The following is a 13,248-nucleotide window of genomic DNA, read 5'->3' as shown; positions in this document are numbered from 1 at the left end:
TCCTCCTTCTTCCCCAAACACTGACTAAACTCCCTCAGCATTTCCACCATAGAATGTAATATATGGTATTACGACATCTGCTTGTGTATCTCCCCTTCACTCAACTGTTAAAAAGCCAAGATTACATCTTGTTCATTGTTTCATTCCCACAACAGTCAATCCATGATTAATGAACTCAGTAGTATTGTAGTAGCCCTTTTGATAACAATCAGGCAAGAGCATCCAGAAGAAATCTGACACTCCAGCTTTTCTCTCATCTCATCTCTCAAGTCATAGTCTGGTTGTAGGAAAGGACTTATCTATGCATATTTTACCAGGGAGGGGTATTTACTCCAAAGATTTATATCCATACTCTTACTAACTCTGCCTTTAAAAAATTCAACCCAGGTGTGCTTTCTGATAGCCCCACTCTTTTCTACTTACAGTGTTCATTGGCTTTTTTCTCGGAATCTTCCTTAAGTGGTTCCTCTCTTAACAGTGAAACAGGATAGCTGATTAAAGTATGGGTTCTGGTTGAGATCCCAGCCCTACCACCTATTTACAGCCGTGCAACTTTGAGCAATTCACATAATCTGTCTCCTCAGACACCTCATCTATAAAATGGGCATAATAATATTAATAGTTCCCTATCTTATAGGGTTGCTATAATCCAGGAACATGCTTAAGCATCTAGACATGTTTGCTGCTCTGGTTATATATTAGAATATGTCAATGGCTTCTGGCCATGTGATATATATTTATTTCCACATTTAACCAAACGGTAAAATTATTCCATTTATTCACTCCCATCCCTTTCTATTCATCGTACTCTGCTTTGTTGTTCTGTTTTCTCCCTCCACAGAATGTTAGTTCCTTGAGATTAAAGGCTTTGTTTTGTTCACTGCTGAAAGCCATAGCACCCAGAATGATATTATACATACTAGCCCCTCAGTAAACAATTGCTGAATCAATGTTGTCAACTATCAAAGGGAAAAACAGACCAAAAATTTCACTATAATAAAAAGTATAGAGAAATCTTCCTTTAGTGGCTTCCAATCCTATATTTTAAGACACCATATGCCATAATAAAAACATAAGAAAATTTATTAAAATTTAAAGGTAAAAACATAGTTTCAAAAGATTTAGTCATATGAAAGGTGTGATAGAGAATGGATGCTTTCTTGAAATTCAAAATCACATCCAAGAGTATCACTTTCAGAATGTTCTAGTGGACTGGATTTACTTTTATTTGTCTTGGATGAAACAGTCACTATTCTATTTTCTTTCTTGACAGAAACGTATTTTTTCAAAGACCTACTTTTAATTGGTTCATTAACCAAAGAACTAGTTTCCCTAGTTCCTTTGCTTTTCTGGTTTTCAGGACAGTCAGATCAGGAATGCAGGTCCTTTCTAGGGTGTTGCTTATCAGAGTGTTTTTTGGTATATTCACCTGTTTTCGTCTTTTTCTCTGAAGAAGATCTGCTATTTCTGGACAACTCCTCTTCTTTTCTTTGACTTCCAGTTCCAGAAGTCGCATCTGGTGAAGGAGAACACATTCTAGCAATGAATCCTTCAAAAGACTCCTGCCGCTGCTCAGTAGCTGGGACTCCTAGGTTGTTGCTGGAAGTTCCTAAGCCCTCTGGAGTAGAAACTGGGACAGGAAAGGAGTCGAGAGGCAAAGGAATTCTAGCATCACCTGTAATTTTCTGAAACTAGAAGGAAAAACAAAACAAAAATTTAGTGACAAACAAAGCCATCCATTAAAAAATCAAGTTCAAAACGTCAATGTTATTCTGTGATCTTAGAAGATTTCCAGGTCATTTTTCCCCTAATTATATCTTGCCAAGTGATTGCCAACTTAACTTAGCTATAGCCAGGAGTAGGCCCAGCACATTTTCAGACTTCCGTGTTTTGTGTAATTATTACTAATTTATCTCTCCCTCATTAACAAAAATAGAACCTTATCCTATAAGAAAATTAGTATCTTTCCTATCCTCTATGCTCATGTAAGCAGTATCCAATTTATAAGTAGACTGAGTTTTCAAGTCGTCAGTTGCAGACTTGCTGAGATGGGAGATGGGGGCTCCAAGTAAGGCCAGAGGAAAAGCAGCAGGGGACTCCTGTGGCAGACAGGTTTGCCCCTCCCATTCCCATAACTAGATGATGCCTATAATATACTGCCTGTTATATATGAATTACTTATTCTGAAAAATTATCTATATCAGTACTTGTACCTTCATTAGTGTTCCTTCATTGTAAGCTGACTGCATACAAATAGAAACCTAGATGAAATATGAATAGAATAGACATTTAAAAAATTGAAAATCGTTTCTCTAATCTTTCATTTCTTCACTGAGGATAGTCTACTTTAAATCATAAAGTTTCAAAAGAACTTTCTTACTTTTTATTTACAACAATACAATATAATGAAATGGGCACAAACTTACTAATCTCAGTCTTGGAAAGGACCCCAAAGATGCTTCTGGTCCCTGAGCATGTGAACAGATCATTATTCTTTTCTCTCTGACTTAGTAATTCCCTTTTTTGCTAATCACTTGTAGAATCACTAAGTTCTGTTCTATTCACTTACCTGGATATTTTGCATTTGCCCTAGGGCATTCTGCTTTGGTTCTGGTTTTTCATCTTCAAGTGCCTTCTTTTCTTCTTTAGGTGGATTACTAACAGTAGAAGTCATCTGGGGATGACCTAGTAATTGAAAATCTGACTGATCTATCCCAGCCATTGTGGCAAGCTGCCCAAGCCTGGTCAAGAGAAGAAACGGAGGAAAAGGCAAGGATTACTAGAAGCACATAAGAACAGCTTACATTTCCCCAAACCTACAATCATTAAATACTTCTAAAATCTTAAAACCCATTATCCTACTCCAGACTACACCCCCATCCCTCCCAATTTCTCAGACCTTCCCACATTTATTCTCTGAGACAAACCATATCATATCATCCAATCCTTTAAGCACTGTCTCTTCCCCCAACAATGTATTAGATACCTCTTGACTTCATTTCCTTACTTATTCCGTATTTTACATACTGTCTCAGTAGAAGCTGCAATTTCTACCACACACCTACTGCCTCTCACCTTCATCCCCACACATCTATACCACCTTTCCTCCAGTCCTCAGGAATATGTTTGTTCCTTTCCTCACCAAACCGTTCACCTACAAAACATAACTCTATCAATTATCTATCTCCAACTCTTTCTTTCAGTATATTCTTTCAGCAAAATCATTCTTGGTTGAGGACCACTGATCTATATCTATATCTGTATCTACCCTGCAGATCAATAACAATTTTAATATCTCAAAGTTAATTTTAATTCAAACTTATTTAACAAGCAAAGTGAATAAAAGAAAAATTCCTATACATTCCTGAATACTTTCAATTAAAACTACCTTCAATTTGGTCTTTAACAAGAATTACAGCTACCAATTACTCTATCTACAAGTTACTCTTTTTTTTTTTTTTTTTTTTAAGAGATGGGCTCTTGCTATGTTGCTCAGGCTAACCTTGAATTTCTGGGCTCAAGTGATCCTCCTGCCTCAGCCTCCCAAGTAGCTGGGATTACAGGTGCAAACCACCAAGCCAGATAAATTTACTCTTTCATATTGGGCCCTCAACCAAGGCAGGTTTGTCATTTTGCATTTCTTTTAAAATTAATTCCACATTTAAAAAATCAAGTGTATTACTTATAATTACACAGTAAATATGACTTCAGAAAGCTATAAAAATTGCTCAAGTTCCTCAGCAAAACACCATTAAAGTCATGGAGGGACAAATGTCATAGGGAGAAAGTAACTAACCCAGCATCTTTAAGGAGATCCAAGAAAGCATGAAACTTCTGAAAAGAATTCTCAATGCTGCCCAAAACACCTTCATCATCCAGGATCATATTTGTCAATGACTGTGCATGAAGGGCTTCAGACAAAGAGAAATTTATATTTCTTAACTGGGCATTTTCATGTTCCAGCTATAAAAGAAGATTGAAAATGTGTGACATGATTTTCTCTCATTATCACCAAAATAGTTTTTATGAAACTAAAATAAAACATTTTAAAAATGTAATTAATTTGCAGTTAATCTAACTCTCCACCAGTAAAGACAGACCATATTAAATAACAATCAAAACCTGGAGATAACTGACAAAACCTCCTACATAAATAATATAAATAGTATTTCATTAATTATCTTTCAAAAAGATGACATTTCTAACAGGTTAAATACATACCTGGATCATTCTACATTTAAAAATTAGCTGTTTAAGGTTTCCCTTAAATTAGACAATGAAATAAAGAGTAAGCATTTTACAATTTGGCTGTTAAGGACTAATTTTTGCCAGTAAAATACTTAATATATACATTTAAAAGTCCTAAATCATACCCAATTTACTAACTGTACAATTACCAATACTCCCCCTTTGCTTCTTGAAAATATGTACTCTCCTGTACACCAAATCTATTTATCTAATACTACACATAAGTCTAACTCTAGTATTTCTCAGAAAGGCCATTGTGTTCACAATGCACCTTTTGCCTTATACAATCAGGTGCTCAACCTTTACTGAATGATTAACTGTCTTTCAAACCAATGCATATACTTTCAAAAATTCCTCCTTAAACTTGCTTTGTAATAATAAATTATAGTTATGTAGAACTTTCTAGCTTATGCCCTGCTCTTATGCACATTCACCTAATTTAGTCCTCATGGTATAGATTTTTATCTTTCATTGCATTCTTACCGGTTTTCCATTATCTTTTACCTTATTTATTCATTTTCCTAATTCACCTTCAGCAGACAGTCTCATCCCCATCTTTTACGCAATTGTATATACAGTATAAGCCTAATAAATGCATTCTTGAATTGATGCATCATGAACAGAAAATAAGCTCCAGTCATATAAAAACAGAGGAAAAGAAAACAAACTACAATTTTTACATTTTTAAAAAACATGCTTTTTGGAATACAGATCACACGGTCACCAAATATAAGTAAATACAAACATTAACATACTGTGACCATTTGCAATACACTATATTTTCTCACTTTAAAGTTTATAAAGTGTGTGTATGTATGACTTAAAGTTAAACCAAAACCAAAACAAAAAACTCTCAAAAGGTAAGAAAACTTTTATTTACCTCACTGACTCGTTTATCAACCTTAAGCCTTATCACTCTTTCTTCCTTTAACTGCTTTAGGCACTCCTCCAGTTTTTCCTAGTATTAAGTAATAAAGTAAATATTATAATTAATTCCCAATATGATCCCCAAAACTCTTCCAGCTGTTGAGCTCATCAAGTGTTTAGGGACAGAGCCAGAAGTGAACTCAGATATCAGGATTATAGCCTACTGCTTGTATAATATCATACCATGCTAGGGAAATTAATTACCAAAAACATCAGATTCGCACATTACAGATTTATTTCCACTCTTTCCAAAATAAATTTATGACAGCTCACCATAGAAGGCATACACATATATTTATTGAGTCAAATAAAAATTAAGGCTATGAAAAAGAAATTCTATTCTTATTTGTGGATCCCTTATAATAGGAAGCCCTAGTAACACACTTAACACACCTGAATTATGTAACAGCAAATTAAAAGTCAAGTAACCAATTAAAAGGGACAGGGCTCTTTCTGGTAAAGATTGAAATACAAAAGGAATTAGACATGATGGAGATTCTCCAATTCCCTCCAGAGTGTTGAGGGAAGGAACTCTACCATATACTTACATTAGAAAAGGAAATTGGTGCCACTTTCTGGAGTAATCTTTAGTAAATACTATCAATTCTATGTCTGGGAATTTACCTTAAGGAAATCACCAAACATGTGGACAAAGATTTATCTACCAACATAATGTCACAGGACTGTTTACAACTAAAAGCCTCCAAATTGTGATTGGTTAAAAAAAAAAAATAGCACATCCCTATGATGAAATGCTCTATGGAGCCACTAAAAACAATGATATGGGTCTTAACCAGAGTTGATGAATGGTCGTTTTTCTTGGGAGATGGTCCATAAGCTAAGTAAGTAAGATTCTCTGATGTGGAAGAGCATTCAATGATGTGACAAAATATTTTGATATCTTTTTAAGATAAAAGGGCAAATTACAAAATATCCAGGTGTGTGTACCATGCAGAGGTGGTTTTTATTTCCCTCAATGTGTTTCACGATTTTCAAAAATTTTCTCAAAGGGCATATATTTTTATACTCAGAACACATTTGAAAAATCAGTAAATGCCCTAATAACTACAAATTCTTTAATGTTTCATTATCAGTTAAAGCCAACCAAGTTTTTATGGGAAAAAGGAAAAAGAAATTGCAAAATTCCTCTACTTATTATTTATATAATGGTTTTAATATTTAGAACTGTTATCAAAGAACTTCTAACCAAACATGGAAATAAGCAAAAAACTTATCACAATTGGAGAAAGAAGAATAAAATCCTTCATTCCTAACTAGTTCTAAAAATCACATCAAAGCACAATTACATGAAATTGTTTCTCCCTCTAGTGGAGGAAGTGAGAACATAATGTTACATATTTATGAAAGTTCCCTCCTCATTACTCCTTTAAAGAGTAATTCACGCTCCTTAAAAAAAATAAGGAAATATGAAATGAAACAATTAGAAAGTAAAATCACTTAACATTCCACTACTTAAAACGACTAATGATAAAGTGTTGTAGTAATTTTCCTCCCTGACAGCTGCTCCCCTTCCTCCCTTCTACACATGGAAAAGTTTATATTTTTTCTGGAACACAACCCCAGAAATATCAAATGTTATCCTGTACAACAACCCTTGAATATCAAGGGTTTGAAGTATGCAGGCCCATTATATGCAGATTTTTTTCAACCAAATGCAGATCAAAAATACAGTATTCTGGCTGAGCACGGTGGCTCACGCCTGTAATCCCAGCACTTTGGGAGGCCGAGGCGGGCAGATCACAAGGTCAGGAAATTGAGGCCAACATGGTGAAACCCCGTCTCTACTAAAAATATAAAAATTAGCTGGGTGTGGTGGTGTGCACCTGTAATCCCAGCTACTCGGGAGGCGGAGGCAGGAGAATCACTTGAACCCGGGAGGCAGAGGTTGCAGTGAGCTGAGATTGCACCACTGCACTCCAGCCTGGCAACAGAGCGAGACTCCATCTCAAAACAAACAAACAAACAAACAAACAAACAAACAAAAACAAGTATTCTCCAACGCAAAAGTTCATAAGGAGGACTGACTTTTTATATACCCTGGTTCCACAGGCCAACTGTGGGGCCTGAGCATGCCTGCATGGATTTGGGTATATGCTGGAGGATGGGGTCATGGAATAACCCGAGTATGCTGAGGGAAGACTGTATATCCAATTTTATGTTAGACATTCTTCCATTTAACACTGAATCAGAGAACTCATAACTCTGACTTTTTTTTTTTTTTTTTTGAGACGGAGTCTCGCTCTGTCGCCTAGGCTGGAGTACAGTGGCCTGATCTCGGCTCACTGCAAGCTCCACCTCCCAGGTTCACACCATTCTCTACTACAGGTGTCCGCCACCACGCACAGCTAATTTTTTGTATTTTTAGTAGAGACAGGGTTTCACCATGTTAGCCAGGATGGTCTCGATCTCCTGAACTCATGATCCGCCTGCCTTGGCCTCCCAAAGTGCTGGGATTACAGGCGTGAGCCATCGCGCCTGGCCAACTTTGACTTTTTTAGTGGGCTAAATAAAATATTCCACTGAGCCAGCTTACTGGTTCATGTAATCATTCCTTTATGGCTAACAAGACTGTTTCCAACTTTTCAACATTATAAGATAAAATAACCACTTTTAAGCATGAAGGTTTTGTTCTCCCATATTTAGAATAATTTTCTTGCAATAAATAAAAAAGGAATTTTAGGTCAAAGCAAATAAACATTTTTAAGGCTCTGCAATACTTACATCCAAATTGCTTTCCAAAAGATTTCTAAGATTTTATACTGCTACTGGCAATGAAACAGTCTATCACTTGGATATATCACCTCTACTCTGTTGGCTTACCTTCCCACTTAAAGTGCAAGACATTCAAGAGAAGGAAGTATATTTTATTAAGTGTTTATCCCCAGCATTTATGTGTACCACAAAGCAGACAACCAATAAATAATTGCTGAATAAAGAAAATCCCTGCCAATATAAGATTTATGTGTGTGTTAAAGACAGAATGTGTGTTTTTGTCTAATAGATAAAAGGTTACTGTCTTCCTTAAATGTGCACTGTCTTCCTTAAATGTGCGTTTCTTTGCTTACTAATTAGTACTTAAATTTCTCTTTTAGGTTATTTTTTGGAAATTCAGATCCTCTGAGGCAAAGTTCTGGCCCTACCCATCAGCTGTATAACCTTGGGCAAGTTCAGTAACTCTAGGTCTTAATTTCCTCATCTATAAAATGGAGATAAATTCATGTATCATAGGGCTCTTGAAAGGAGTAAATTAATTAACACACATATAAAACTGAGAAGAGTGCCTGGTGTACAAAATATGATCAACGCAAAATGAATAAACATACGAATAGAATTAGTAGAGAAGAGCTTAAAATGAAAGTTAATCTCCTCCTCACTCACACATCCAGCTTCCCAGAGGCAACCATTTCTTTAAGCAGGTTTTTTAAAATCACAAAATATGCTATACATACTGAAAAGTGCATAAAACACACTATCAGGGAATACTCATGTAGCCATATACCCAAGTTTGCAAGTACAACCAGCTAGCATCTCTGAAATCCCCCATATCTTCTACTCATCACAAGCCCCTCTCCCTCTCCCAGAATTAAACACCATCCTCATTTTCCTAATGATCATTTCCTTTATATGCATGCATCCCTAACAATCTATAGTTTTGCCTACTTCTAACTTTATGCAAAGGGAATCATAGTGAATGCAGACTTCTGTATCTTCTGTCTTTCTTTCAACATTGTTCTTACAATTCATCTGTTGTTGCCTGTAGCTCTTGTTCATTCAATTTTATTACTTTTATAGTTTTCTCAGTGTACAAATGCAATCTAATTTTTAATTCTTAATGGACATCGGGTTGTTTTCAGGTTGGACTATTACAAATAATGCACGTGGACCCTTTTGCACCTGTTTTTCTGGTGCATATACCCTCGGATGACTTGTTGGGTCCCAAGGTATTTATATACTTTCCATTGATAGACAATGCTAAACGTTTTCCAAAGTAGGTGTGCTCACTTATACTTCCGGTGTAAGCAGGGTGGAAGATTCTTATTACACTCCAGATCTACAATACCTGCCACTATAAAATTTTATTTTTTGCCAATCTGATAGGAATGTAGTTGCATCTCATACTGATTTCAGCTCATTTTTCTCTGATTACCTATATGGCTGAACACTTTTCCATACTTATGGGCTACTTGGATTTTTTTGTGTGTGAGGTTTAAGTCAACCATTCTTCTTTTTAATCCTTCTCTAGTTCTAAATAACATATTAGGTAACTACATGACCGGATTTTAGACATTATTTACTAACTTCCTGCTTTACTAAGTAAGAGTTTGGTTCGTTCTTACTTATTTACTTACTTATAGCCACTCCTCTCAATAAAGTTGTTATCACCATTAGTTTTTCCATTGGTCATGATCTCTTCAACTTCTAGTGATATACATTACTTAAAAATTTAAATTGTTTATCAACTCTAAATTCTCTCAATGCCCTGCTTTGTAAAATAGGGACATATATACTTTTGTCCCTTCTTTCCACCTGTGTCCACCTTCCAAACTTAGCTTTTACACTGTTAAAGTTAATATTTATATTCTGTTCTATATGCAGAGCTGTTTGTTTTTTGAGAGACAGATAGATCAGTGTTTAAGAGAACAGGCAGAAAGCTTAAGCTCAAATCCCTGATCCAACTCTAAATTTAAGTACAGCTTGGGCTTACTTAAATTTAGCTTCTTTTCTGAAAAGTAGGACTAATAGTAACACCTACCATAGGTTATTGTGAGGATCAAATGAATTAATATAAGCAAAACACTTAGAACAGTGTCCAATACGCGCTAAATCTGATACAAGTTAGTTATTATTGCTATCACATGCAAATTGATAATCAAAGCTGCAGACCACGGCAGTATTTCCATTACTATGATTAAACTAATACTGCCTACTGCAGAGTTATATTGTAACTCTTGTGTATATACAGGTTACACCGCCTTCTATACAGTTTCAGTGCCACAGCCCTTGTATAGAGTGACCACCTATCTTAAGTTGCCCTGGACTGTTCCAGTTTACAACCCTTGTCTTGATGTTAGTGTTAACAGCACCTGCTTACACTATTAAAAAGTGTTCTGGTTTGTACAACAAATTAGATAGGTGGTCACCGACTGCTGTGCCACTGAAAAGGGCGGACAAGCTCAAGTGGATTTTTTTCCCTTTTGTACATCAGTGGTAGCTCAAAAATCTGCCATAGTTTGTTTTATGTTCATGCCAACAGAACTTTCTCCTCTGGAGTTTGATTCCCTCCTTCCCTCTTTTCTTCTCTCTCTTTCCCCCTCCCTCATTCTAACAGTGCCTAATACATAGTAATATGCTTCAAGGATTTTTTAAGCTCTCAGTCACACAATCAATGGAAGCCTCTCAAATCCAGACCCGCTGCTCTCCACACTGAAACCACTGATCCCTGATATCCTATTATCTTCCTTCTTGGTTTATACCCTCATTTTGCGGGACTATGTTTTCAAATAACAAGAAAAAGTATAGCGCAGGAGGTCCAAAACGTCCTATTCAGCCCCAACTTAGATTGACAGTTTGGCTGGATGGGAATCTCCAGGTTGTCAATTATTTTAAAACTTTGGAGGTATCTTTCTAATTCCAGGATCCATGGTAGCTGATGAGAAGTATAATAAAGTCTGGTTTTTATGGTTTTTAAATGACTGGTATTTTTCTCTTGGGATTTCTTTCTTTCCTCAGTATCTTGAAATTTTACAGTGAAGACTGTCTACTTACATGTATCTATCTAAGGCAAACTTTCTTAAAAATTTTTTTTTTGTAATTTCCTTCCATCCATTTTTTTCTGTCCTCTGAGATTTCTTACAGTAACATGTTAGACCTCCTAGATGCAACCTCACTAGCATATGATTTCTGTCGTATTTTCCATTCCTGCCTTTCTGTTCTATCTACTGAGAAATTTCCTTAATTCCTACTGAATTTATTTCAACCATTATAATTTCCAAGAGACCACCCTTGCTTTCTGCTATTCCTTTTTAAACAACACCCTATTTCTTTTTTACAGGCACTGTATCTTTCTTTTGTACTTGTGCTTAACAAACCTAAGGATGTTAAGTAGAGTTTTTTTCTTAAAGTATTTTTGTTCTTTTAATCAGCTCTGGTCCTATTAGGACATATTTTTCATCTTTTATTTTCCCTGTCATGTTGTGAGTTTTACTCAACTCTCAAGTGAACCATGGTTATTTTCTACTTAAGAATAAGGGAGCAGAGGATCACTGGGAGCTGATGACTAGCTTCTCTTATGCATGAAGAAGTGGGTAGCCAGTATGGCAGGATATCCTCAGCTACCCTTTTCTAGGGTGCAAAATCCACACTATCTACCCTAGTTCTCCCCAGTTACTTTACTGTTTTTCAAAGTCAAATGATCTCATTTCAGGAGAGTGAAGGTAAGGCTAGGAGTCAACTCTTCCATATACAAACTGTCAAGGAGCTTCCTCCATGTTAGTCACATTTCTAGCTCCCTTCCTTTTTCCTATATGCATATCTGTGTATGGAGCTGTTTCTGGAGTTAGATTAGATTCCCTCTGAGCTGTAGGCTTCCCCTGTGTATATTCTAGGCTATGGTTTTCCTCTGTTCTACTGCATCGGTTTCATACTCATTTCCATCTGTCATCTCTATTTCAAAAATATGTTGAAATCTCTTCAATTATCTTGATTATTTTAGGCTTACGTATGTTAGAAATTTTGATAACATCATTTTACGGAGTTCTTAAAATAGAAAAGAGCTAAGAGAATTCTCACTGCATCTTGAATCAGAAATTCCCAAGTTATATTTCCTAACCTTCTTGGTCTCCCCAATGGCTATAATCACTTTTAGAATAAAATTTCCTAATCCCCTGGTGAAGAAAATAAATACAACACATTTAAAACAATAATGAACATGAATCAGACATTCTAGGATTTTGTTTTTCCTCTGGAACTTAGTAATAAACCACTTAGGTGCTACAAACAATAGGTGCTCATTTATAATAGGGACAATTCTACATTATCTATAGATTTTTCCCTCTAATATTCTATCATTTTTGTAATTATCTTAAAATTTCTCTATATAAATATCACTAATTTTAATTTAAAAAATGAAAATCAGGCTTCATTTTTTGAAAATCAAAAAGTGATTTCCATAGTCACATAAAAATAACTGCCCGTGGTTCCACCATGTGAGGACATGGTGAAAAGCCATCTATGAACCAGAAAGCAGGCCCTCGCCAGACACCAAACCTGCCTGAGCCTTGATCTTAGACTCTCCTGCCTCCAGAACTGTGAGACATACATTCCTGTTGTTTATAAGCTACATGTAAGTATATAAAAAAGGGATAATTACTTCTATATTTGTAAGTTTCATATAAAAGAAAATTGTATTAATTTTTAAAAATTAATTGTGGACTTCCAGCACACACACAAAGATAAGGCCTCCCAAAGAGCCCTGAATCAGCTGGTTACATTCATTCAGTGCTTAATTTCTTTGAGTTTATCTATGGTTATTAAGGCCTTCCCTAAATCTAATTAATATTCTATGATTCTAAGGAAAGGAAAATATATTACTGATGATATGTTTCAATTTTTATTTCTTAGAGTGCAGACGTCCTCCCTTTTACCTTGTTCTACGATAAAGAACCATTCAAGGGATATGAGATAGAAGGAAGGCGAAAACAGAATTCCCATGCAAGCTGTCCAGTGCATAATCAAGCTTTCACCAAAAACTAACTAGAGTTTGAAATGATCTTCTCCATATCTTTAAAGTGATAGCTTTGTACCTGTAATGCTTCTTGTTTTATACTAGTTTTCTCAGGCACTTCATGAACACTCTCTGAAGAATCATCAACCTCTTCAATTTCAGAGGATGAAGGACTCTCTACTGTCACAGTCACAGGAAAACCTGGTTGCTTAAAAAAAGAGGACAAGATTGTATAATATAAACCGAATACCAAATACTAAAGGACATCTAATCAAAGTAATCTTTCTGAAGTGTTAAGTCATTCTCTATAAATGTCTATCACTACTCCT

General features: G+C 35.6%; 1 protein-coding gene across 11 annotated transcripts in view; it reads right to left on the bottom strand.

The window, feature by feature from the left end:
• Positions 1–13,248, bottom strand: part of CEP78 (centrosomal protein 78) — a 42,665-nt gene that overhangs the window by 10,338 nt on the left and 19,079 nt on the right. For 3 of the 11 annotated variants that reach the window (XM_063594370.1, XM_003811453.4, XM_008963860.4), the window contains 6 exons: positions 12,999–13,127; positions 5,129–5,206; positions 3,797–3,963; positions 2,570–2,741; positions 2,214–2,261; positions 1,066–1,691 (listed from right to left, as the gene is read on the bottom strand). In XM_063594370.1, the coding sequence (XP_063450440.1) occupies positions 1,371–1,691; positions 2,214–2,261; positions 2,570–2,741; positions 3,797–3,963; positions 5,129–5,206; positions 12,999–13,127 (915 nt within the window). In that variant the 3' untranslated portion in view covers positions 1,066–1,370. Of the gene's footprint in view, positions 1–1,065; positions 1,692–2,213; positions 2,262–2,569; positions 2,742–3,796; positions 3,964–5,128; positions 5,207–12,998; positions 13,128–13,248 lie in introns of those variants that run through there. The other 8 variants (XM_063594371.1, XM_063594372.1, XM_055091925.2 and 5 more) reach the window with 3 other exon arrangements.

The sequence above is a fragment of the Pan paniscus genome, chromosome 11 (assembly GCF_029289425.2).
Source record: "Pan paniscus chromosome 11, NHGRI_mPanPan1-v2.0_pri, whole genome shotgun sequence".
NCBI lineage: Eukaryota > Metazoa > Chordata > Mammalia > Primates > Hominidae > Pan > Pan paniscus.
Note: the sequence above shows the minus strand (reverse complement) of the source record. Positions and strands in the feature narration are given on the sequence as shown.